General features: G+C 40.2%; 2 protein-coding genes across 10 annotated transcripts in view; both read left to right on the forward strand.

The window, feature by feature from the left end:
• Polk (DNA polymerase kappa) overlaps positions 1-13433 on the forward strand; it is a 68268-nt gene extending 54835 nt beyond the window's left edge. For 5 of the 9 annotated variants that reach the window (XM_052743505.1, XM_052743507.1, XM_052743510.1 and 2 more), the window contains 7 exons: positions 1261-1427; positions 4087-4119; positions 5577-5673; positions 7588-7759; positions 9761-10651; positions 11604-11640; positions 11817-13433. In XM_052743505.1, the coding sequence (XP_052599465.1) occupies positions 1261-1427; positions 4087-4119; positions 5577-5673; positions 7588-7759; positions 9761-10651; positions 11604-11640; positions 11817-11901 (1482 nt within the window). In that variant the 3' untranslated portion in view covers positions 11902-13433. The remainder of the gene's footprint in view (positions 1-1260; positions 1428-4086; positions 4120-5576; positions 5674-7587; positions 7760-9760; positions 10652-11603; positions 11641-11816) is intronic. The other 4 variants (XM_052743506.1, XM_052743508.1, XR_008219583.1 and 1 more) reach the window with 3 other exon arrangements.
• A 7736-nt stretch (positions 13434-21169) lies between these two features.
• Positions 21170-26667, forward strand: part of Ankdd1b (ankyrin repeat and death domain containing 1B) — a 59157-nt gene continuing 53659 nt past the window's right edge. The window contains 2 exon segments of the mRNA XM_052743522.1: positions 21170-21838; positions 26040-26143. Of these exon segments, the coding sequence (XP_052599482.1) occupies positions 21676-21838; positions 26040-26143 (267 nt within the window). The 5' untranslated portion in view covers positions 21170-21675.

Below are 26667 nucleotides of genomic sequence, written 5' to 3' on the forward strand. Positions count from 1 at the left end.
TATAGTTGTAAAATAGTAGCTGGCGGGTGAGAACTTTGCTGGGTGACTGAATGTGCACTTAGAACTCTGAAAGTAAGATTTAAGGAGCTTATCTGCAAGAGTTTAAGTAAGAGATGCTAGACTGTAAGTCCATACCTGCCGAGGAGAAAGGACGTACGAGGAGCACTTGGAGGAGTGCTTTCAATGGTACCATAATGCTGTCAGTTCTCCAGTCCAGGCAGCTGCCAGCTGAATAGGTGTGACACTCCCCAATTAAAATCCAAATTAAATCAAAGTACTTCACCATCTCTAAATAATAACATTTTCCCACAAGGATGCAGAAATGGCATATTTTATTATTTATACTTTCTGGATTTTTGGGCTCTAGGTCCTCTTTATTTTTTTTAACAATTGAACTCTATACTGTATGATAGGCTAGAGCCTGCTCAAAATAATGGATATGATTAAATTTATGTAAAGGAACAGGCTGTAGCAAAGGTCACCGTGTTAATGGTAGTTTTTTCTAAAGTATGAATAAGTGTCCCATTTTTTTAAGTTCTCGGTTCAAATATTGGATGAGTTCAAATATCGGTGAGATTTTTAAATCTCATTTAAAAGTTCTTAATTATAAAATAATAATTTAAAATTTTTAATTATAAAAAGATAAAGGAGACATAGAGCGCAAAAACCCAGAATCCATAAGTAATAAAATACGTCATTTCTGGAACCTTGGGGGAAAAATGTTATTCTTTTAAAGGTGGTGGAGTATTTTGGTTTAATTTGTCAAAAACAAAATTCTAAATCCCTTTGGAATGCAGGTATTAGTATGTTAAAGAATCATAAATAGTAAATCATATTATACTAAAAAGTTTCATTTGTTTGCTCTACCATTTCCAAAATTTTTATGACCACAGAACTCTTTGTTCAGTGCCTTTAAAATTTTTATTTAATTCACATTAAGCTATGTGACCAAAAAATAATAACCATTTTCTTGCATGACATGTGAAAATAATACTATTCATACCTTTTATTAGCTATAGAAGATTATAATCTTCAACTGGGAATGTCACTCACTGGAACTGTTTATTTAGCATGTTCAAGGCTCTGTGTTCAAACCTCAACACCAACAACATTCTCCTACACACACACACACACACACACACACACACACACACACTCTTATAATCTCATTTTAAAATTCTAAATTGTAAATGTTGGTTCGTCTGTGGCTATACCACCCTGGACATACTCAGCTTCATCTAAATGTGGATTCTCTTCTAGGTTTCTGGAGTAGGAAAAGTTACGGAGAAAATGTTAATGGCTCTTGGAATTGTTACTTGCACAGAACTCTACCAACAGAGAGCACTGATTTCTCTCCTTTTCTCGGAAACATCTTGGCATTATTTCCTTCACATCGCCCTGGGTCTGGGTTCAACAGACCTAGCAAGGTATCTATATACAGTTATTCAGCTTTTTATCATTTACTTTAGTATTTATTACTGTCAGTTTGAACCTTTGAGATGAAGGCTATTTCAAACTGTTTTTAAATGCATTTTGACTGATTTAATTTAGGCTCTATCTTGATTAAAGTTATCAGTTTGGCTATGGGAAAAAGAGGGATTAATGACTCACTTCTAGATGCTGGCTTCAGCGGTGAGGAATGGGGGAGTTAGGAAAGGTGGTTAGGATGGTGGTTCCTTCTGTCCCCTGCCTGTCTTGTTCCGTTTTCAGACTGTAAGAGGAAGGTTGGTGGTCAGGCTGTTGAGGAAAGAAAGGTGGCTTCTGCTCCACAGTCTATTCTTGAGGCAAGAAGTTCCGATGTGTGAATGAACACTGAGTGCTTATCTTCCATTGGTCTCTGTTGTAAGCACTAGAGACAGTCCCAGTGGGTTGGACATAGTTCTGCCTTCATGGAGTTTACACTAGTATGAGAAATAGAAAATAACTAAAGAAATGATACGGAAAGTAAGGCAGAGTGAGGCCATAAAGAGTGACTTCAGAGGTTAGTGTAGGGTTGACAGTCATCCAGAGGTGGAGACTGGAAGGAGCCAACCACAGAAAGACCCAGGAGAAGAGGGGACATCTAAATAAAAGTCCTGCACTTTCTTCTGTCAGCTTTTCATCTGGGCTTTGAGCTGTTGTGGATGGATGAAAAGACGAGGAGGAGAGAAGAATGGAAATCATTCAAGTCAACCGTAGTTCCTGTTTTATCAAAAGACCTTCTGATGTTGGGTTGCCTGGGGAGAGTGCAGTGAGACTGGGATACAGTACTCCTACCTAAGTGTTGGGATTAATTACACACATAGAGTGACATGCCTGGCTTCCTTTATATTCTTGTACTTAAATTAAAGGACAGCAATAAAACCAAAGAGGATGTGGATAAAATTCATTACAAAAAAAACTGCGAAGTCTGATAATGAGTCGGAGGCTAGCCGAGGTTATAAACATAGTGAGACCCTGTCCGTCAGTGAGGGGGCAGAGCATGCAAAGCTAGAGGTATTATCCTCAAGTCTGCTTACTCTTTCTTCCCTTGACGCCGCAGTTAAAAGACTTTGATCTTGAGTGTATGTAACGGAAGGTGAAATCACAACTGTAAGTGGTCTAGATTGCTCATTAATCCAAATACCGTCATCTTTTCCCCATTTTGCAGTTGGATATAATGCAGCAGGTGTTATTCTGTAGTATATAGAGTCCAGACACGCTTGTAATATACTGTAGCTGGCCTTCATCCCCTCAGCCTGTGTTCTCTACCCTGTGCTGCTTTGGTTTGTAGTCTGGGTACTTCTCCCTTTTGAACATACTGCCCTTTGTTGTTGTTATTTGTTTGTTTAGTTGTTTTTGTTTGTTTGTCGAGTTTTTTGGGTGGAGGGTTCTTGTAATTGATCGAATCTCACACATGTTAGGTATGTGCTTTACCACTGAACAACGTCTTTCTCCTATTTTGAAACAGGGTCTAACTTACGTTAACTAGGTGATTTGAATACCTTATAGCCCAGGCTGGCCTTGAACTTGTGGTCCTCTTGCCTAAACTTCCCAGACAGCTGGGATTATTGTTAGAGGATTGTGTCATCAGGCCTACTTTCTTTTGCTTGATCGGTTTTGTTTTGGGTTTTTTGTTTGGTTGGTTTTTTGGTTTTTTGTTCTTTGCATTATTGGGACTCAAACCCAAGGCCTTGGTCATGTGAGACAAGCTCTGTATGACTGAGCTACCTTCACAGGCCCTGTGTGTATTCTATACTTGTTTACAGCCACTGGGATGTAAGCTCCACACAAGCACTTGGTATATTTTATTCATTATTCTCTGTTCTCGAGCAGTTCTTAGGCATATTACATCCATTAAGTATTTGGAAAATGAATAAAACGCATGTTACTTCAGTTTCTTTAGTTCAGTTGCCCCCGTCAGAGTAGCTAGACTCCAGTCAAAGTGGATGGTGTAGATCCTCAGCCTCCTGTGCCAAATTCTGACAGACATGAATGATGGATGGCATGTAGGGGAGAAGTTGATGTACCAGCCCCCAAATGAAACAGCATTGCATTTTGTGACATGTGCATGGATCCTGTGGCCAGGAACTGTTATGCTCCTGCCTCCTATTTATTTTCATAAGTTTAATATCCAGACTTTTAATAGAAGCAGGTTAGATACCTATTTCCAAATATTTTTCTACCATAGATATAGATTTGATCCATGACACATGAAATCAAAGTATCTTATCTATTTATGTCTTAGTGAAAGTTTCATTTTTAGATTTAAAAGAAAGCCTCATATTTTTGTAAGATATAAATGTTTTTAGACGAAATTTTTAAAGAGGATGTTAGGGGACTGTAGAGGTGGCTCAGCAGTTAAAAGCACTGGCTGCCTTCCAGAGGACCCAGTTTTGATTCCTAGCACCCATGTGGTGGCTCACAAATGGTGGTTCCATTTTCAGGGATACAGCACTCTCTTCTGACCTCTGTGAGCACTGAACATACATGGTGCACAGACAGACATACCAGCAAAACACCCACATGCATAAAATTAATTAATTAAAAGGAATACATTAAATTCTCTTATTGACCAAAAGGTCTTTTTGAGAAAGAAATAAAGACCTTTTTTTTTCCTCATTTCAGGGATGGAGAAAGGAAAAGTATGAGTGTTGAAAGGTAATATTTGTCCTTTTATGTTAAATAAAAATAAAGTTAATGACCTATGATTCAGTGTGTGTTAAACTGTCTCAAGTTCATGTAGTGTAAAGCATCACTACAATAAAAAAGCTTCACAGTTTGGGCAGCTTATACTCCTGAAGTAAACACCTCACCTCAGTAAGCTCGGTGCAGTACCTTTGGTTACTCTACTCACAGTAGAACAACATGGTTGACATTTCTGTTTTTTAATACAGATGTTACTCCTGTTTGGTGAAAACTGGGCATTTTAGGATTTCTAATCTTCTTTATAAGAACAATTAAATGTTTACCTGAGAATCATAAAATATTACAGTGGGAGTTCTAAGAACTTCCGATATTGGCCAAATGAGCAGAGGTTTCAGTTACATGTTGAGCATCTCCATATTGATATGAATTTCTGAATTCTGAAATGGTCCAAATCCAAGACTTCCTGATGCTATCAGGATGCTATCACACATGAAAAACTTGGCCCCTCATTTTATGTGGTGGGTTGCAGTCAAAACAGAGATTGTTAGAACACTGTGTACAAGTACCTTCAGGCTCTGTATATAAGGTGTATACGAAACTAACAAATTTTGTTCTTAAACCTGGGTTCCATCTGAGGACATCTCACCATATGCAAACATATTATAAAATAAAATTATTTTAAAAAAGCAACCCAAATCCAAATCTTCCTTCTTGAGTTAAGTGTTTCAGATAAAGAATCGAGTGTGAAGTAATATTGGTAAAGGAAAGCTTAGAGATTGCCTAGATTTGTGGGGCTTAGAATCTTTTTTTGAGTCACATGAAATCTTAATGGAACTTTGTTTAGGGGAAAATGTGTCCATTTTAAAAGTCTCTCAATTAGTTCTTCAAAACATCAAAACTATTGAGACATTTAAGAATCACTGACTGGTTCCTTTCTTTTTGAAAACTCACTGTGGGTTTTAAAAAAAATGCATTAAGATATCAAATTTAGTATGGGACTAGGGGAGGAAGGTCCCAGTTCATAATCACATATAAGTGCTAGCTTCTCTGATATGTAAAGAACTCATAATGAGAAAGCACCAATATGTCAGTTGAAAAATGAATGAAGAACTGAGCATGGTACACACGCCTTTAACCCTAGCTCTAGGGAGGCTGACCTCTATGAGTTCAAGGCCAGCCTGGTCTACAGAGTGAGTGCTAGACTCACTCCAGGGCTACAAAGTGAGATCATATCTAAAAAAGGAGAAAGCATAAAATTGTGGGGTTTGTTGATCAGTGTACCTATCTAAATGCTTTTGATCATTTATGTAGAATATAGGTATTTTTACTTAATTATGCGTTAGTTGATGTGAAAACTTTAATTTGTACTGAAGAAAATACAATGCTAGGCTATTTGAATGTACTCTATTATTATCAAATAATTCAGCTATAGTTTACATTGTGCACCAAAATCCTTCTTGTCTCTCTAGGACGTTTAGTGAAATAAGTCACACAGAAGAACAGTTCAGCTTATGCCGAGAGCTGTGCACTGAACTTGCTCGTGATCTCCAGAAGGAAGGACTGAAGGTACTGGATTTTTACGGGATGATTCTGGTTCTTAGCTTTTTTCATTCTAGGATACTACTCTAGGTCAAGAGACCACATATTTATTAACGCGGGATACAAATAAAATAGAATATTCCTATCCTCAGCAATCAGAAACAACGTCGAGCCTGACCTGTGTGAGGTCTGTGATGGAAACATGGTATGAAGGACACCTATGTGTCCCGTATGTGACACTGGAGTGGTTCCAGGGTGATAAGGGCAGCTTTGTGCCCTCAACACTCAGATCAGACCTGAACGGTAAAGGGAAGGGTGGTTCTACAACTGTCTCCTCCTATCATAAATCCTTTCCCAATCACCCTTGGTGACTTTGCTCACCGTGACAGTGACCTTCTGGAACAGGCACTGTGTTTCAGGACTCTAATCCTGGTTCACACATTGAGAACAGAAGTCTGGAATGAACTATTAGCTGTGTAGTCTTCCTTCAGAGCAGTCCACGTTTAGTGTTTTCTCAATCTTCTCAAACCAGGCTTGGCTTGTAAAGAGTGTAATACATAAGTGTTGGAAAGGCATTGCAGAAAAATGGAGTATTTGAGGAGCATTTTTACTTCTAGCTCTTCTCTCGCTTAAGCATAAAATAGTTCTTTTTGAGAAGTTTTTAAATACACTTTTAATTTTAGAATCATTTCAGATTTCTAAGACTATTTCCAAAAGAACATAGTGATTTCCATTATACCTCTCACTTATTTGCCTCAATTGTTAACATCTTATAGATTGTTGTCACACTGGAAGAGTGACTTTAGCACTTGCTGTTAACCCAGCTGCAGACTGCATCTGGATTACTCTTGTCTTTAACTAACCCCGCTCCAGGGAACGGTGTGGTAACTAGCGTCCTGTCTCCTTAGTTCGGTTGTGAGTTTGTTAGCCTTTCCCTCGTCTTTATAAAATCCAGTCTTGAGAGCCACTGGCCATATACCCTACCAAATGCCACTGTCTTGCTTGTCCTGTGTTGTGGGTTATAGGTGTTGAGAAGAATACCACTAAGGTGAAGTGGCCTCATCATTTCCTGTCTCAGTCATTGCCTGGGTTAGGGAATGTTTGATAGGCTTCTCTAGCTAAAGTTACTGGCTCTGAAAGAGTCAGGAAATGAGTCAGAAACCTGAACTTGCCTCAAGTGGGGCAGCTGCCCATTACTTTAACCCTCCAGGAAATACTAAACTGTCATCAGGCCTCTCCAACTGACACCTCATGTCCTTAAGACACTAGCTGTAAAGAGGATTCTTAAAGACTTCCAGCATAGCACTCTGGCATGTGGTAGTCATGCAGTAAGTGTTGAGTTATTCATTCCCCTTGGCTTTCAATACTGAATTAACCTAGGGAGATGTACAATAAATGTAAAGGTGATTAGTTAACTTTGCTCTTCATATAAAAGCATCTTTTAATTAGTTGAGGAAGGGACTAGTAATTATTTACTAAGTGATTATTTTTCAGACACTGATCTTTTTTTTTTCATTATTATTAACTTTGTGTGTGTGTGTGTGTGTGTGTGTGTGTGTGTGTGTGTGTGTGGGTGTGGTCATTCTTTATTGAAGGAGGGAGGAGGTCTTAAATACAGGCTTACAGCACAATGGGAGAACCCTGGAGGGCAGAAGTTCGCTACCAATGTTTTACAATCTTGCATCTAAGCTGTTAATGCCCATTATGCAGGATACACAAACTAGGGACTTCCCTTAAGCATTCAGGAGGCTGGAACCCAGCAGGGAATTATCAGACATTGATCTTAATTATGACAGTTTACATGACCATGTTTTATAAACAGCTGATTACACTTGGTATATTCATATGTATAGGCAGCCTTCCTAAACTTTTCTAACCTGTAATCAACTTTTTTCTACAAGTTCTGGAACCTTCCACAGTAATGTGCTGCATGTGTTGTAGGGGAGAACTGTTACCATTAAGCTGAAGAACGTGAATTTTGAAGTAAAAACTCGTGCATCTACAGTTCTGTCTGCTCTTTCTACTGCAGAAGAAATATATGCCGTTGCTAAGGAACTGCTAAGGACAGAAGTTAACGCGGGTTCTCCACATCCCCTGAGGTTAAGGTTGATGGGTAGGCCTCTCTCTTTCTTGTTTTTCCCTTTAATGCTCCTCCCTTAAAAAAAAAGGGCTGGGCGGTGGTGGCGCACGCCTTTAATCCCAGCACTCGGAAGGCAGAGCCAGGCGGATCTCTGTGAGTTCGGGGCCAGCCTGGGCTACCAAGTGAGTTCCAGGAAAAGGCGCAAAGCTACACAGAGAAACCCTGTCTCGAAAAACCAAAAAAAAAAAAAAAAAAAAAGGTCAACTTGGGAGATCTTTTTCCTCCCATATTTATTTCTTAAACCTATTTAAGAACTTCTTACTCTGCTGCTGTACATTGTAATCCCTAGAACTGGATGCATGGATAGAAGGTGACTTTAATTCTGTCTGGACCAATGGAAGTTGTTCTCATCCTTTTTTCTAAAGTCCTTGAGACAAGGTGTTTCCAAATTCAAAAATTAACAGAATTGAAAAACAAATCCAGGGCATTTAAATTATATTCTGTAATGCTGTGTTGGGGATCTAGTATATCATGACATGATGAAACACGTGAATATTTCTGTCACTAAACAACAACAATGAACTTATTGTTTAGATTGTATGGACATCATGTAAGATAACATCATGCCAATTTAGGCTTTGTTTATCACTTTATGCTACAATTTCAGAAGTTTTGGATTTCAGAATTATAGATCAAGATTATGACACTGCCAGTCACTACCTGTTGGAAACAAACAAACTAGAAAGCCAGCTTCCAAGTAAACTATCAAGTTGCTAAGAGTGGATCATTAATCTTACTTTCACACTTGAGAGATAGTGTACAATGAAACCACTGATGAAGTCTGTTACAAAGAACCAAATAGCCAGGCAATGGTGGCACACACCTTTAATGCCAGCACTCGGGAGGCAGAGGTGGGCAGATCTCTGTGAGTTCCAGGCCAGCCTGGTCTACAGAGCGAGTTTCCAGGACAGCCAATGCTATACAAAAAACCCTGTCTCGAAAAAACAATAATAATAATAATAAAAATAAAATAAAATAAAAAGAGCCAAAGAGCAAGTATCTGTAGCAACTTCATTCATAATTGCAAAACTTAGAAACTAGCTAGGTATACTTTAGTGGATTGATAAACTGTGTATGTCCAGACAGTGGGATAGTGTTCAGTGTGTAAATGAGCTACAAAAGCACAAGAAGGAAATTTAAGTAAATATTGCTAAGTGAAAGAAGTCAGACTCCAGCTATATAGCATCTTGAGAAAGGCAAAACCTTGGAGACAGGAAAAAGACAATATTGCCCAAGGGGAAAGATGAATAGAGAAAGCAGAGGAATTTTAGGCTAGTGAAACAACTGTGTGTGGTTCTATAATGGTGAATTCATGGCTTTATAGCTACGTCTAAACTCAGCATGAACACTACTGAGAGTAAATCCTCAGGTGAACTATAGACTTGGGGTGACAGTGCTGTGTCAGTGCATGTGTATGGTTCCAGAAGTTGTGGGTGAGTGACAGCAGAGGGCACACAGGAATTCTCTGTTCAATGGTTGTAAAAATGAAACACGCCTTAAGAAGTGAAGTCTATTGAAAAAATCAGAGCTGAAGAGTCTCTATAGTTGACTTCAATTAATTACTCTTTATTTAACGGCACCATGTGTGAAACATTATTGAAAGTTCTATATAATCACGGTAACTCCAATAGATTTTTAACATTTACTGATTTTACCCAATTTTATAAAGCAAAGTAAGTTCTTCATAATACCAGCTTTGAAAAAGTGTCCTTTAATTTGGAAAATACTGGTCTGGGAATGTGGCTAAGTGATAAATTATATGCCTAACATACAAAGACATACATATATGTCCAAACCTTAGCCTTTAAAAATATGTATGCCTATGTGTGGGTCCATCTCCAGAGGTACTTGTTTCTCTCTGCTTACCTTTTGTGTTTGTGTCATAATAGTATTACGTTAAATGTTTTGTTCCATTTGTATTGGGGGTGAATGTCTTCATACAATTCGAAAGTGATTGGTTTTGATTTCACTTAGGTGTTCGGATGTCCACTTTTTCCAACGAAGATGACAAGAAGCACCAACAGAGGAGCATCATTGGCTTCTTACAGGCTGGACAGCAAGCTCTGTCATCTCCTGGGTGTAGTCTAGACAAAACGGAGTTTGTAAAGCCTTTAGAAATGTCTCCTAAGAAGAGTTTCTTTGATAAAAAGCGATCAGAAAGGATCTCGAACCATCAAGACTCACTCAGATGTGAAATTGTGGATCAGCAAGCTTTACAGCCCTCACAACCATGCCAAGCTTTAAAGAAGATGAGCGAGAGTTTGGAAACATCAGAGAATTCAAATAACTGTCAGACGTTTACATGTCCAGTTTGCTTTAGGGATCAAGAAGGCATCAGTCTGGAAGCCTTTAATGAACATGTAGATGCTTGTCTTGATGGGCCATCAGCCAGTGAGAACTCGGAAATGCCCTCTTTCTCACGTGCTTCCTCGGCAGACACTGGTCAGAAGGAATATGCACTATGTGAGAAACAGGATCATGAAGATGGAGAGATCACTTCAGCAGACGGTGTGGATCTCATAGAGACTGAAGACAGCTCATTGAAAGCAGCAAGTATGGACACTTTAGGAAGTCATCACAGCAAAGAGGAATGTCCTGATTTTCCAAACCAGTCTCGTCCTATTTCATTGGCAGATGAAGCTGTCGGAATATTAAGTAAGCAAGAATCCATCCAGCCCTGCACAGATGAGGCAGTAACAGGACAAGCTCTAGTTTGTCCTGTTTGTAACCAAGAACAAAAGACTTCTGATCTTACCCTCTTCAATGTACATGTGGATATTTGCTTAAATAAAGGCATTATCCAAGAACTGAGAAATAATGACATTAATTCAGTCAGCCAACCCAAAGAAAGCTCCAGAAATACTGGTAAGCATGCGGTTATTAAGAGGAATGGGGTGTGCAGTAGTTCTTGCTAGCCTTGCATAGAACCCTGGGGTTGGTCCCCAGAACTCACATGGTGGCTCACAACCATCTGCAATTCCAGTTCCAGGGGTTTCAGTGCCCTCTTTTGGCCTCAGTAGGTACCAGGCACACACACAGACATACGTGTAGGCAAAAAAACAATGCACATAAAATTAAATTAAAAAAATAAGAGGAATGTGATTTTCTAGGGATATGTCTTATGAAAATTACTGAAACTGTTAAATTTGAAATACATACTATTAAAAGGGTGGCTTGTGTTTGCTCTCACTGAGGAAATATTAGTTGCCTTACCATGGCTAGAAATAACTCAAACCGAGCTTTTGAATTTAGGGAAAATTCCAGTTTAGTTTTGAATTAGTGTAGAATGAAGCTAAAAGTTGAAAGATCTGAGTGATCTAAACAAAACAGAAATTCCCGCAGGGGACGTCTGCTAGTGCACAGTGACACACTAGCTGTTTCTCAAGCCACGAAGCCCTTTCACTTGTCTCTTTGAAGTATTGACTGTAGCACGATTGCAGAAATCAAGGTTAATGCCAGTAGAACTAGTGAATTGTAAGGAAACGATACTACCAGATTAACCTGTGATACTACCAGATTAACCTGTGAGGCCGGCAGTACAGCTCAAGGGTATCAGTGCTCGATAACAAGCTTTCTGACCTGGGCTTGCTCTCTGGACCACATGATGGAAGGGAAGAGCTGACTTCCAAAAGTTGTCCATTCACTTCCATACATGGAAGTACTAATTTAATTAATGTAATACAAGATTCTTAAAAATTAGTTTGGGATATGCATAATATTATCATCAATCTGTCAGTTTTATCTCTTTAATTTTTGTGAAGCTTTTCAGTTATCTTATCCTTTTCCTCATGGAATTTCTTGGCTTTTCTTTGCCCAGCAGACAGACTTCAGAAGGCTGCAAGAAGGACAAAAAGGTATGGCTGACTTGAACTTCAGTAACGAGAGTCACAAGCTCATGTTTTACTCTTGAGTTTTAGGGGCTCAACTTTGCTTTTATAACTAACCAAGTAACAATTTAAGAACTGTTTTTGCAAAATTATTTTCAAGTATTTCCTTCTCCATAGAAATTGTGTCTTCTCTCTCGTTCCAGGCCGGGACTGAAGACAAAGTTCTCCACGTCAAAGAAAACAAGACCTCCAAGTCCCAGACACACCCTGGATATATTTTTTAAATGAACTTTGACCATTTTATCAACATTTTTTTATTGAAATTTTAGTTTTATAATCATTGCATTTATTCTTCCTCATTTAAAATTTATTCATTTAGGGACGACAAATGCAATAATACCTCCCCATAAGACCTTTTTTAAGAATGCAGATTATATATTAACTTATTTCTTTGTATTTCCTTTAATAACCTTAAGAATTTCATTTCCAGTGTATATATCAGTTGGAAATCAGTCATGTTAGAGAAAACAGAAGCGAAAGGGGAGGTCAGAAGATGATGTGTTGTTTTATACTGAATATGGAATACTTCTAAGGACTCTGAGTCATGTGTGTTAGTTTCAGCATGAACATCTTAGTGTTTGGCCACCGTGTTGCCATTGGCTGCTGCTGTCCTTGCTCTTGTGTCTGTAAGTGTTCTGTGAATGTTTGTAGTTAAATTTAACCATGAGATCTAGGAAGGGTAGTTTAATAGAAATAGCACAGGGGCACGTGTTACCTTCAGGAAAGTAATGCACAGTATTACCTGTGTTTGAAGGACTTGTTCAAACTATTGTTAATTGTTTTTCCTTACTCACAATTCCTTTATCTTATAAATAAGCACTTGGCTCACATAAAGAAATATTTAGTCTATAATTCAAAATTGTTTTTTTAACTCAGTACTTTAAATGGCAGTATTTCATTTTTTGGTAATTATGTTTGACTTTCTACAAATTTGTGGTAAACAAGATAAGTTATGTAGTCACTGATTTTCCTTCTACTCTTTCAGAGAAAATGTGCAGCTCAGAAGATAAATGCACTGACCTCAGGTACATGCCTGTCACATCTTCGTTAATATTTGTGAAAGAAGGAAGATTTGCAACAATTAAGGAATTGCTTCAAGCATGGTGCCACCCACAAGTTCTTATCAAAAAGCCTTTTTTGCTACTGCTTTAAGAACTTAATCTTGCTGGGTGGTGGTGGCGCGCGCCTTTAATCCCAGCACTTGGGAGGCAGAGGCAGGTGAATCTCTTGAGTTCAAGGCCAGCCTGGTCTACAGAGCAAGTTCTGGGGCAGCCAGGGCTACACAGGGAAACCCTGTCTAGAAAAACCCAAAAAGAAAAAAAAAAGAACTGAATCTTTTTTTTATATATAGTTTGGTCTTTGAATATATTAGTGCATTTAGAGTAGACAGAGAAATGTTTGAGGGGTAGCTTTTTCTTGAGACTTTACAAAGCCCTAGCCGCAGTCGTAACCTGACTTTTAATTACTAGCAGATTTAAAGATGGGCTGCAAGCTTGCTGATGTACCAGTCCCTTACCTGATATTGTACACTGTGACAGTTCCAGAGCTGTGGTGTTAATTATTTATAAAATTAAATTCAGTGAAACTGATTTAATGTATTGAAAAATAGAGATTACTGTATTTATTGTTTTCTCCCATCTGAAGTTTATTTTTACTGTTTTCCACATTAAATAATAAATTATTTTCATATAGATGCTCCATTTAATTGAAAGCCATCATATATAATACTTAATAATTTAAAATAAAATTTTAAAACCTTTTTTGAGAATTTCTTACATGTATAATGTATTCACATCATTTTCTTCTCTTATTCTTTCTCTTCTAACTTCTCCCATGTCCCCCTCAATCCTTCTCAAATTCATGACCTCTTTTTAAATTATTATTGTCACATATAGGGATGTGTGTGTGTGTGTGTGTGTGTGTGTGTGTGTGTGTATGTGTGTGTGTGCATGTGCACACATTGTTACATGTATATAACGTGATGAGTCCATTTAGTATAGCTCATATGTATATGTGTCTAGGACTGACTACTTGGGACTGAATAACTTACCAGGGATTGTCCCTGGAGAAGACTGATTCTCTCTCTCTCAGCATCCATTAATTACTTGTAGCTCTTCATCTAGGAGTGGAACCTTGTGAGACCTCCCCCATCTGCACTGGTATGTTTAACTAGTACCTTCATTGTGTGGGTCTTGTTTAATTGTCTATATTGTTGAGGTTTTGTGGGTATAGCTTCCTTGTCATATATAGAAGACATTGTCAGCAGACATTCTGGCCCTCTGGCTCTTACAGGCTTACCACCCCATCTTCCACAGTGTTCCCTGAGCCTTAGGTACAGGAGCAGTGGTGTAGGTGCATAGTCAGGGTGGTATGTTCCCTTCTCAGCAGGAGAAACCAGGGCCTCTTAGAGAAATGGCTGCTTTCTCACCAGAAGACTCGTAGGCCAGGAAGTTTTGTCTTGGCCTCTCCAGCCCCATGCAAGTTCCATATCTTTCACATTCTTTGTGTGTCTTCCCAACTTTGAATCATACCTTGAATTAGTTTCACCATTCAGACCATCCTCTTCCACAGGCCATCTGCCACCTGGTTGCCCATAGACTGGCACCTCTGCACTTCCGGGTCACAGTTTATCTTCAAGGAAAGACCAGCAGGAAGCCAGGCGGCACCGTAGAGGAACACCATTGTTGACTTGCCGTCTGCTTGCTCCCTGCCCAGATTGCTCTACTTGCCTGATCTTCCTCTGTAATAATGTCATCTGTTTTCTCTGTCTGGACTTCTCCCAGGTCCTTCATTATCTGTTTTGTCTCTTGTATATCCAGCACATTTTTTAAGTTTTTGAAGCATTTTTAGAAAGCATCATGAAACTTAGGAGGCATAATAAATGAGGACCCATAACCTTAGAAAGTCAAGTCATGGAAGAACATGTTTGCAACACATGTACCTAGTATTGGTATGGGGGGAGCTAGTATCTGGAGTATTAAATTGATTCCTAATCGAGACTCAGGAAGAACAATAGTCAATATAAAGTGATACAAAAGACTTTAAATGGCAATTCATATGAAAGAAAACAGTCGTAACCATACTAGTCATCTGGACAGGAAACATTAAACTACAAAGAGGTATTACATCCCTACTGTGTTAGCAAGAAGAAACAATTCAATGTTGCTAAGTTTAGAAATGATTTGAACCCTCACTTCGAGAATAATCACTTTGGCAGACAAGTTGGGTTTTAGTCAGTTTAACAGATGAAATGAGTAAAAAGTAGAAAGAAGTAAAAATGAAACTTCATATGGTCAGCGTGTTTGCCTACAGTACTTTTTTAAGAGAAAGTATATTTTTAGCTCACTTGCCTGCATTTTAAATAAATCTACATTTTTTTCAGAGTTCAAAAATGTCATGTCTGTAAAATCAATACCATGTCTATAAATCAGCAGTGACCAATTGGAAGATAGAATAAAAATAATCTTGTTTGCCATGGGGATCTGTGAGGCACCTCAGGAGGGAAAATGTTTAAGGATTTGGAAACTAGAGAATTGGAAGATGAATAAATAGATAATCTTATTCATGAATAAGAAGAATGACTATTTAAAACTAACCCCCCTCCACCAGTTATACCATTAAGTATAATAATGTTCAAAACCCCTTAGAAATTGGTAGATAGAGGCAAAATAAAAAGAGGCACAGTGGCACACACCTTTAATGCCAGCATTCAGGAGGCAGAGTCAAGAAGATCTCAAGTTCGAGGCCAGCCTCGTTTGCATAGTGAGACCCTGTCTCAAGAAAAGAAAGCTAAGTAGATACTAAATTTTATGTAGCAATTAATAAAGTATTACCAGCGTTTGTAATGGGAGGGGTGTTTTCAATAATGTAGTGTGAAAAGTGTTGGCTGTTAAAGAAATGGTTCTTCTATGGTTAATAACACATAGAGAAAAATTAAATTTTATCACAACCTAACTGTGCTGAGAGTCCCTAGGCTCCCCTCAAGTCTGATTATTTGCAAGAAAGACTAACAGAACTGAGAAAAACTGAAGAGTCCAAGATTACAGTTTGTAAGAGGAAAAAGATATAAATCAAAATAAGCAATGAGGCTAGATGTGGCTCAGAAGTAGCATGCTTTTCTGTATATGCAAGACCCTCAGTTTGATACACCGCATAGTATGGGGGGTGGGATCAGCAAAGCCTCATGCTCCCAGAGGAGGCATACGAAGTATACACCATTCTCCCACAAGCTCTATATGGCAGTACATGCAAAATAGCACCAACCAAGACTCCTTGCCCAACCCTTGCCACCCAGAATTTTTTCTGGAAGTCTGGACAGGCATTTCTGTCATCCCAACTGACCTTAGCTTTACACCTTCCGGGGAGTTTACTGGTCCAAGGTCTCAGTCTTCAGAAAGCATGCATTCAGCATAAGCAGGTTGGCAATATAAGCTATCTCTTCAAACAAATACAATGTGGCCCAAAGCTGTGGACATGAAGCACTCTTCAGGGTAACAGCATTACCCTTATCAGGCTGGTAAAGGCCAAGGGCTCCGAGGCTGGTTCTAAAGAGAGGGGTCTTTCTTTGCAAAATGTGGGAGTTGAGCAACCTGCACCTGTCAGGTTAACCCTCACAGTTTGCTTGCAAAATAAATGTCAGTCAGAACTGTGTTCGAATAAAGAATAAAAAGATATGGATCTTAGGGTGACATTTCATTTCCTGCCATTTTTTTAATGCAGAAAAAAAAATCTCAAATTCTTAACATGTTGAGGGAGTCTCAGATAAGGAGTCTGACCTGTTTGTGGCATATCATTATTAGTATGCACTACAAGTAGCATAAACAGGCCTAGTGATTTCATGTCAGTCCAACCAGCTCTTCAATGAAAGACAAAGATGTCTCTCTTACTCTGTCCTATTGTTCCAATAATTTATGGCTAGACATCTTACTTCAGTCCTCTGTGACAATAGAAAAGCAGCATTATGAGCAGTTATTTGTAAATACAGACCATTCTCTCAGAAGCGCTTTAGATTCAACCTCAGCATGGAATGGTAAGGTCCAGGAGCCTACTGAAAGCAATCTTGAAGAGACAGAAGTTTCCACACTGACATGGTAGGAGTCGTGTTGTTGAGTTAAAGAAGGAACTTCACGCTAAGAGAATGTATGCAATACCCAGTGTGAGAACACAGGAGGTAAAGGGCAAGAGAAAGATACCAGTTGACCCTTCTACTCTTCCCATTTTAAATGTTGTTATTCATCATCGTTCTGTGTGAGCTCACCCCCCTTATTTCTGCCTCGACTTCTGTCAACCCCAAATGTGTTATCGAATTCCATTTGCCCTTATAGAGCATTTTGGGAAGATCCATTTCTTTCCTTCTATGAAGCTTTAGTAGTTGCCTACATGCTGACATTCCAACTGCTTCCTCAGCTTCCCCTGTCAATTTGAATGCCTCTTCAAAGACTGATCATAAAGTGTTTTCAAAATATCATGTTGAGTTGCTTTTTTTTACCCCCAAAGCTATTAATGTTCCAAGTTTGAGAGGAATGGTGAAGGAGGAGTTAGTGACTTTCTGTGTATGAAACCTGTGTTGCAAGTATTCCCACCTTAGCACAAACTGTGTAACATTAACCAGTCAAAATTCCTGGAAATGTAAAAGCTCCTCATAACAAACATAAGGCACCTGCCTTGGAGCTATGTCAATCATGCACTCCTTATACTGGCCACCCAGAAAACCACAGCAAATAATAAGTACTTCAGGATCTTCATGGAGAAAGGAAAACACCAAACAAGGACCAGTCCCGGAAGGAAAGGCATCCTTTCCTGAAGGGGCCTGTGGGCCTATTGAAAAGTGTTTCCACGTGGTTGGGAGGGTCATATTCTGGACACACAGCAGCAGAGTACAAACCAGAAGGACAACTCTTCATCTCTACAGTGACTGCTAACCAGTCACTGCTCTGTGATCGTAGGCTGGTAGAAATGTGGTGCTATTTCTCATGTATCTCTGAATGCCAACTGTGATGGCCTGGCATGGTGTTAATGGTCATTGGTTAGTGAGCAGAAGCAAATGCACAGCACCTCAAGAGGAACCCATTGAGTCCAGCAGAGCATCTCCCATCCTTACTCTTGCAACACACACCCTCGTAGCAAGGTATAGATGTATGATTGAAGGTTAGCCAGTGGGCTGTGTGAGGAAGCATTGTGCAATGAGCTAGAACTTTCCTCTTTTGGAAGTTCTCGCATCCTCTCTGGCTTCCTGTTTCTCCCCTCTGCCCCACTTCCTGGAAGCAGACACAGCTCTGTTACACCTGAGCTGCGGGTACACCTGGGAACAGCAGAGTAACAGGCTGGAGGGGCTGGCTCGGGAGAACTTTGAGACCAGAGTTAGCATGGCAGCCCTGGCCTACATGCTTCCAGACTTTCTTAAGACATTTTTGTTCACAGGACTGAAGAATCAGCCTCAGGTGACTGTGAGGGAAGGGGTCTTAATAGTTAAATATGGGAATCGGGACTCTAGAGAGACAGCATCTGACCAGAGAATAAAGGAATCAATAAATGCTGCTGCTGCTGCTGCCTCTTCTCCTCCTTCTTCTCCTCCTTCTTTTTCTCTCCTCCTCCTCCTTCTCCTTCTCCTCCTTCTCTTCCTCCTCCTTCATCTTCCTCTTCCTGTTCTCCTCCTTCTTCCTCTTCTTTCTCCTCCTCCTCCTCCAACTCCTTCTTTTTCCTTCCTCCTCCTCCTCTTCTGCCTCCTCCTCTTCTTTCTTAACGTAAAGAATCCTTAAAGGCCTGGACTTAAATTTACTGCAAATTGAACATACCCAGGCATGTCCAGACCTTTTGAGATCGAAACACGATGTTAGCTTCAAAGTGCACACTTAAGAATTATGCCATCAAGGCTGCAAAGATGTGCTAGTGGATAAAGTGTTTGCAAGGAAAGTGCAAGGAAATTGTGAGGCGCGGACTTTGGTCCTCAGAATGCACGCCAATGTCAGATAGGACTGGTAGCCTGCCTATAATCCCAGCCTCAGAAGTCGGGCCCAGGAGCTCCCCTTGAGCAAACTGACTAGCGAGTCTAGCCATATCCTGTGAGTCCAGGGTTTGAGAGACCTGCCTCAGTGAATATGGTGGGAAAGCAATCTGGGATAATTCCCAGCATCAACTTCAGCCTCCACATGCACGTAACATATGTGAAAAACTTGTATATGCACATGAATACACACCACATGCTTGAAAATGGGAAAAAAAACAATCAAAATTGTTTCAAATTTCGAAACATTTTAAGTATGTTTGTGGCTTTGGGCTAGGACACATTCATTCATAGCTGTTCTTAGCCACATGGCGCCTGCCTGGCCAACCTTCTGTTGGGAGAGAAATGAACAATTTTAGGACTGAACACTGGCAACTGTTCCCTGGCTGAACTATGTTCCATATTTATTTGACAAATTGGTCTCAAGCCTGGTACTGCGGTAAGGCATTGGAGATATAGCAGGAGCAGAAACCTCCTGTCTTTGTGATGTTTAATGTTAGACACACACTAAACAATACCTGTTATATCCAACAACTACCATAGAGGAAAGAACAGCAACAGGAAATGAGAGAGTGGAAGAGCGTGTTCATAAGATTTTAGGATAGAGTGATCAGAGTAGATTCCTTGAGGAAGCGACAGCCTGAGCTTTAATTATGAAAGATGAAATCATTGAAAATGGGGATGGGGAGAGAGGGTTCTGGAGAGAGAGAATTGTAAATAGAATACCCTGCAGCAGAAGATACCAGAGCAACAAGAATGGGAAGAGTTCCCCTGGCAGGTTCCCCTGTTGTGGACTATTAGTTGAAGATGTGTTCCATTTGTTTATGCTTCGGAATATTTAGTGATGCAAAGATGTTTTCCATTTGTTTAACTCTGTAAAGCTGTGTTTCTTTGCCTGCCTAAAACACCTGATTAGTCTAGTAAGGAGCTGAATGGCCAGTAGCTAGGCAGGAGAAAGGATAGGTGGGGCTGCCAGGCAGAGAGAATAAATAGAAGGAGAAGTCTGGGAAGAGAGGATAGAGGAAACAAAGAAAGGAGGAGAGGAGGACTCCAGGGGCTAGCCACCTCACTACACAACCAGCCACGGAGTAAGAAGTAAAGAAAGGTATACAGAATAGAGAAAGATAAAAGACCAAAGGCAAAAGATTGACAGGATAATTTAAGAAAAGCTGGCTAGAAACAAGCCAAGCTAAGGCCAGACATTTAAAGTAAGAATAAGACTACCTGTGATTTATTTGGGAGCTGGGTGGCAGGCCCCCAAAAAGAGCCCAAAAAGTAAAAACAAAAACCAACTACAGTAGCCCACACATTAGCACACTGAGATAATTCATTTGCTCTTTGAAAAAGAAAACATCACACCATGCTCCAAAACTTCCCTCTTGTCCAAGCTCTCAGGAGAATCAAGAAGTAAAGTTGCCACCATGTGCTGCTTGGGATCTTTTGTCATGTGCTAGAAGGAGGGCTAGCCTCACTACATTTCTAGAAGGGTGCAGAGCATAAAATCACGGTGTTTTTTGTTTATTTGTTTTTCAAGATAGGTTTTTTTCTTTTCTTTTTCTGTGTGTGTGTGTGTGTGTGTGTGTGTGTGTGTGTGTGTGTGTGTGTAGCCCTGGCTGTCCTGGAACTCACTCTAGGACTAGGCTGGCCTAGAACTCGCAGAGATCCACCTGCCTCTGCCTCCTGGGGCTGGGATTAAAGGCCGCTCAGCTGCTTTTTTTTTTTTTTTCTTGCTGAGAGAGTTAACAGAATGAGAGAGCCTGGTTTGGAGTGTGAAAGCGATTTGTGTGCCATCATTTATTAGGAAAACGTGATTCAGAACTCTGTGTAGTTGGTCTGATTTCCACTGTTAACATTCTGTCACTGTTTTACTGTGCATTTTCATCTGGTTTTTGGAATTTTATTTGTAAACAGGTACATATTCTGAATGCTGCTATTCACTTACATATTATACTTTTCATGTTAGTCCTGCCTTAAATTTCTATTAGCATTCACTGTAGTGTACTTGCTATTCTTTTAACCATAATACTCTACTATGAATACTAGGCCCATTTACTTTTTAAAAAGGAGTTCTGGATGGTGCTCTGAATAGGGACATTTTGCCATGTTTGTTTTTTTCCTGATAAATTGAGAAACACTGATACTTAAAACAAATAAAAAACAAATACTTAAAATGTGGTGCCCAGTAATTAGAGAGGAAAGCGAGCTTAAAATGCACATTGACACATAATTTTAAATTTTTTTTGTTAACATTTATATGTGTATGCACGTGTACATGCAAGGTGTGCCATTGAGGCCGGAAGAGGGCTTTGGATGCCCGGAAGCTGGAATTGCAGCAGGTTGTGAGCTACCCAGAGCTGGTGCTAGAACCCAAACTCTAGTCCTCTGAAGAGCAGTAGGTGCTCTTAACCACCGAACCATCTTTCCAGCCCTAATATTATATATTTTATATTAAAATGAAATGTCTCATAACTTCAGATAGAAAACTAAAGTCCTATTACCCCTTTTATTTGAAGTTTATTTGGTGAGTTGGGATTTATTGGACTTATTTCTGTATTATTTTAGTTTTGAACAGAGTCAGCCAGGAAAGTGAATGATTCCATGATCATCAAATGAAAAATGGAGTCTTTTTTTTTTTCAGTAAGAAATTCTGGAATCTCAGTTAAGAAGTACTTAATATTGAATTTCCAGTAGTGAATATTGACTATAAATCAAACCCAGACATTTTTAAATCATACAAAGAACTGATGGATGGAGCATAAACTAGGAATTTCTGAGGGCTTGTAGATTTCTAGAAAAGTTTCCTTTTGTGTGGAGCTAAACCCTAGTACCTGGCATGCCACACCTAAAGGCAGACTCCAGTCCAAGCCAGGGCAGGGCTGGAGAACCAAGGCCTGTTCCTAGCCACTCGCCCCAGGAGAGCAAGCTCGACTCTGTGCTCCCGCGGGGTGCATTTGCAGGCCAGCCCCACACCTGGTGAGGTCTTCATAGCGCAGGTGGTCATGAACCCCGAGAGCCACCGAGCAAGGGCAATGATGCTCCAGGCGGCCAGGGGGCTGAAGGCTGACCTGAGGGGCACAGCCACCGGGCCCTGGAGGAGCCTGGCCAGGATGCCGAAGTCTGAGGGGATGGGCTCAGAGGCTGCAACTGCAGGACATGAATGCTGTGAGTCCTGAGACGGGGTCTCCTGGTGGATAGAGGGTGGGCTCAGGCCGAGGAATGAGAGACTTTAGTTTTCTATCTGAAGTTATGAGACATTTCATTTTAACATAAAATATATAATATTAGGGCTGGAAAGATGGTTCGGTGGTTAAGAGCACCTACTGCTCTTCAGAGGACTAGAGTATGTGTTCTAGCACCAGCTCTGGGTAGCTCACAACCTGCTGCAATTCCACCTTCAGGGCTCACTGCATACTGGCATGCAGTGGGCATATTCCCTGCAGCCTGGCGACCCTCGGGATGTCCTCCAACACTGCCTTTCCCCTCCCCCCATTCCTCCCCCCTATCTGGTTTTCAGCTTTGAAATACCTGCACCATCTACTGTGGATGGAGATCACTTTTCCAAGCTGGGGAGGAGACTGTTTAAAGAAATGAGTAAGTCCTTTTGCAAATAGAATTCCTTGTGCTGTTGTCTTAAATCATGATTTCCGTGCAGATTTACTGTGTGACTTTAAGTCACTTAACGTCATTGTTAGGTTTCTAAAGCACGGAGAATAGATCAGCCATGCCTTGGGAATGATAGCGTAAACTGAGGCCACACTGAGGAAGTCCTCAGGAAACGAAAGGACTCAAGTCTTTTAACAGCACACTTTGGACTCATGTGGATAGACTCTTTCCTGAAGACCAGCCTTGGTGACTGTACCCCATTTCCATAATATAATGTGCAGCTAGTTGGTTAGCTAATTCCAGAAATATTTTCCAGGGCTTACTTAATACTTGCTAGCCATGATTCAGACGTGGGGATGCAGAGAACAAGGTAGCTCCTGGTCCGGTGGAGCTCTCACTGTGCTGTGGTGGAGGTGACCGACCACAGGAAGTAAACAGTGTGACAATTTAAGGGAAAGGTCTGAGAGCACGGTGGAGGCCACGAAACAGCATGACATGGGTGGGACCAGGACACAGGAGAACTTTAGGTCAGATACCCAAACGGGAGGCAATGACCAGGCAGCACGGAAAGATCAGGTAGAAACCATGGCAAGCAAGAGTGAAGCAGATGTGGAATCCCTGTTTTTTAAAATGAGGAAGATGCCCAGCCTGTCTGGAGCACAGCGAATGATGCTGAGAGCCACTGAGACTGGGGAGGGTTAGACTTTGGATGGTGAACATCTCCTCAGGGTTGAAAGCTCCGTATCAGTTAAAACTAGTGAACCTTTAGTAGGCAGGGCTTAGTGGAAGGAAGTTTCCATGTTCCTGAGGGGCAACCCCAAAGAGAATACCAGGACACATGCTATCCTTCTTAAGAGTACTGCTGCCAGGCGGTGGTGGCACACACCTTTAATCCCAGCACTCAGGAGGCAGAGCCAGGTGGATCTCTGTGAGTTCAAGGCCAGCCTGGTCTACAGAGCGAGTTCCAGGACAGGCACCAAAACTACACAGAGAAACCCTGTCTCAAAAAAAAAAAAACAAAAACAAAAACAAAAAAAGTACTGCTTTCTCCACTGAACTCTGCTCAGCTCAGTTCAATACAACCCCCAAGTGGCCATGGAATGAAACCTCTGAAACTACGAGTCAAAATGAACCTTGTCTCACCCCACGTCGATTGTCTCCGGCATTTTGCTAACACAGGACAGTAGGTAGAACAAGTCCATTTACTTGAGAACGAAACAAACTTGGTAATGTATTTTTCCTCAATTTTAGACACTTACATAGATGCACACTGGTATCTTAATTAGTGTCTCCCCTCAATACAGAGGTAACCTATTTCATCACCTTGGTTCCTCTCTGTTCTCCTGAAGTCTTTTCTCTGTATTTAAATCGGGTTGTTGAACATTGAGAGCTAAATATCTGGTATATTTCATTTATATAATAACCTGTGCTGTAGTGTCTTATTCTCTCTCTCTCTCTCTCTCTCTCTCTCTCTCTCTCTCTCTCTCTCTCTCTCTCTCTCTCTCATTTGTTTTTTGTTGTTGTTTTGGTTTTTTGGTTTTTTTCAAGACAGGGTTTTTCTGTGTAGCTCTGGCTATCCTGGAACTCACAGAAATCCACCTGCCTCTGCCTCCTTAGTGTTGGGATTAAAGGTGTGAGACACTGCTGTGGGATGGTCTGTATGTCAAATGTGTTGCTGATTGGTCAATGAATAAATCACTGATTGGTCAGTGGCCAGGCAGGAAGTATAGGCGGGACTAACAGAGAGGAGAATTGAGAGAACAGGAAGCTGGGTGAGGGAGACACTGCCAGCTGCCATCAGGATAAGGAAGATGTAAAGTACCGGTAAGCCACAAGCCACGTGGCAAGGTATAGATTAATAGAAATGGATTAATTTAAGCTGTAAGAACAGTTAGCAAGAAGCCTGCCACGGCCATACAGTTTGTAACCAATATAAGTCTCTGTGTTTACTTGGTCGGGTCTGAGAGGCTGTGGGACTGACGGGTGTCAGAGATTTGTGGAAAACTCTAGCTACAAGACACCACCGCCTGGCTCATGTATTTTATTCTTTAATGGTACTTCTCATAAGAGTGAAAGGTTTACATTTTGATGAAGTACAGTTTATAAATTTTTTTCATTCATGGTCATACTGTTGCTGCTACATGTAAGATCTTGCTGAACCACAGACTATGAAGTTTTTCTTGTGCATTTTCTTCTAAAAGTTTATAGTTTTATGTTTTCATTTACATAAATAATCCATTTGGAGTTCATTTCTGTATAACATAAGTTCATATCAAGATTCAATATACTTTCCAAATATTTAAATATCATTTGTTGAAATGATTATCCACTCTCTTGTCAAAACTTGTTAACCTTTGTCAAAAAAATAACTGATCATATTTGTGTGACTTTATTTTTATGTTTTATTTATGTTTTTATTTATTTATTGTATGTTTTATTTTATTGGTGTATGTATCCCTCTCTATGTCAAATACCCTATATTAAACTATTCTTGCACATTATTGTACAATTGTTGCACACTAAATTAAGTAATGTGACTCTTCCAACATTACTTTTCTTTTTCAAAATTGATTTGGTCTTTCAAAATGGTTCTTTACCTTTCTAGATAGGTTTTATAATGAACCTGTTAGTAGCTACAATATTTGTGTGTGATATTTTATTGAAATTGCATTAAATCAATAGACAAGTTTTGGGATATTAGCAGCTTATGATGTCTACTTTTCCAACCCAAGAGATTCAATATATCTTCCCATTATTTAGCATTTGAGCTCTTTCACCCACAAGTCTTTTTTTAGGATTTAGTTTATTATTTTATGCATGAGTGTTTTGCCTGAATGTATGTATATGTGCGCCATGTATGTACCCCAGCCCTTGAAGGTCAGAAGAGGGCTTTGGATCCTCTTTGACTGGAGTTACAGACGGTTACAAGCTGCCATGTGAGTGCTGGCAACCAAACCCAGGTCCTCTACAAGAACAGTCAGTGCTCTTAACTGCTGCTGAGCCATCTCTCCAATCCTGCTTTTTGCCTTTTCATTCAGTTCAAAATAGTTTGTCAAGCATCTGCTTTTAATTCTTAACCTCAATTTTATTTCCCATGATTGAGACTGTCTCTTGAGAACTCTCTAGCTCTCTTGAATCTTCTCTATACTAGTAAATAAAGCCTGTCACATGTAGGTATGTATGAGAGGGGTTGAGGGGATGTCATGGTCACAGTAGGTGTGAATCCAATTTTATGTCTTTTCTTATAAATGAGAATAAAACATATTCATTCCTCTTAGCCTTTATTTGAGTTTCTACAGTGGGCTCATTGAAAGGTTTTGTTCCTACAGGTTTGGCACTGAATCTGAGTTCTGCAGATAGAAATTTTATCTTTGTAAGATGTACATTCTTCCCGATCTCATCCTGTACTAACTTCTCACAAACAAGGTCCCCTGGGAGGTCAGTCTGCTGTGGCCCTCTGACCTGCTAAGCTGATAACGGGTAGTGGAACTTCAGAGTGGCCTTCTTGAGCAATGCTTTGTTTGAGGTCTGTCTGGGACATTTTGAGGGTGCGAAAACACTTGCAATGTGGGGAGAAGATGGAATCGTGGTATTCTAGCTTTGGAAATATTTAAGCAAATACACTGTGTCCTCAACAGCAGAGCAGGAGAGTCTCGGGGTTGCCATTCCAGCTTTCAGAGTGCGAGGCTCTGACAGAAACGTGACAGAGAACTGTGACCTCCTTTACTCCTCTGGGCCATGCTCCCTTTCTTTCTTCCAGTACTGCTGGTTGAGAGAAGCTTTCAGAATTCTGCTAAAAGCAATAATTTGGCTCTTATGGAGAAGCTGTTTGAAAGGAAGGTTAACATTAATGCCATGAACAATGTGAGTAGAAGTCACAGACATGACAAGTGACTATTCCACGTGGTGGCTTGGGAGTACATAGGTCAACTGAAATAATAGCAATAGTTGAAGAGACTAGGCTGGCTGAGATGTGGGGGCTCTAATGTGGGTGTTAAAGCTAAAGATGGAATTATGTGGCAGAGCAGGCTTGGGGTGTTTTCACTTAGGGAAGGGAAGTGGGCGAGGTCTTATGCACATCTGTCTGTGGGTAGACAAGCAAGTCCACCATTGGGATTGTGGGCTTGGACTTGGTCCTAGATTGTATCCTGTGGATTGGTTCAGTCTTTCTCATTCTGGAAAGCCAGGGTATGATTTGCTATAACACCTGGGCTCTTTTTCTCTCTGTGATGCCCTCTATGGTTGGGTTTTTCCAGATTTAAAATCCAAAGAAGTATGTGGATTATCACTTTACTGCTTTTGAAAGAGAAAGCATCCACACGTTGGGTGATGAAATCTGGCTTTTGGTCATCAAGTACCTAGGCTTTGCAGGAAAAGTCCACTGCCAG

The sequence above is a fragment of the Peromyscus californicus genome, unplaced genomic scaffold (genome assembly GCF_007827085.1).
Source record: "Peromyscus californicus insignis strain IS unplaced genomic scaffold, ASM782708v3 Scaffold_18__1_contigs__length_77618521, whole genome shotgun sequence".
NCBI lineage: Eukaryota > Metazoa > Chordata > Mammalia > Rodentia > Cricetidae > Peromyscus > Peromyscus californicus.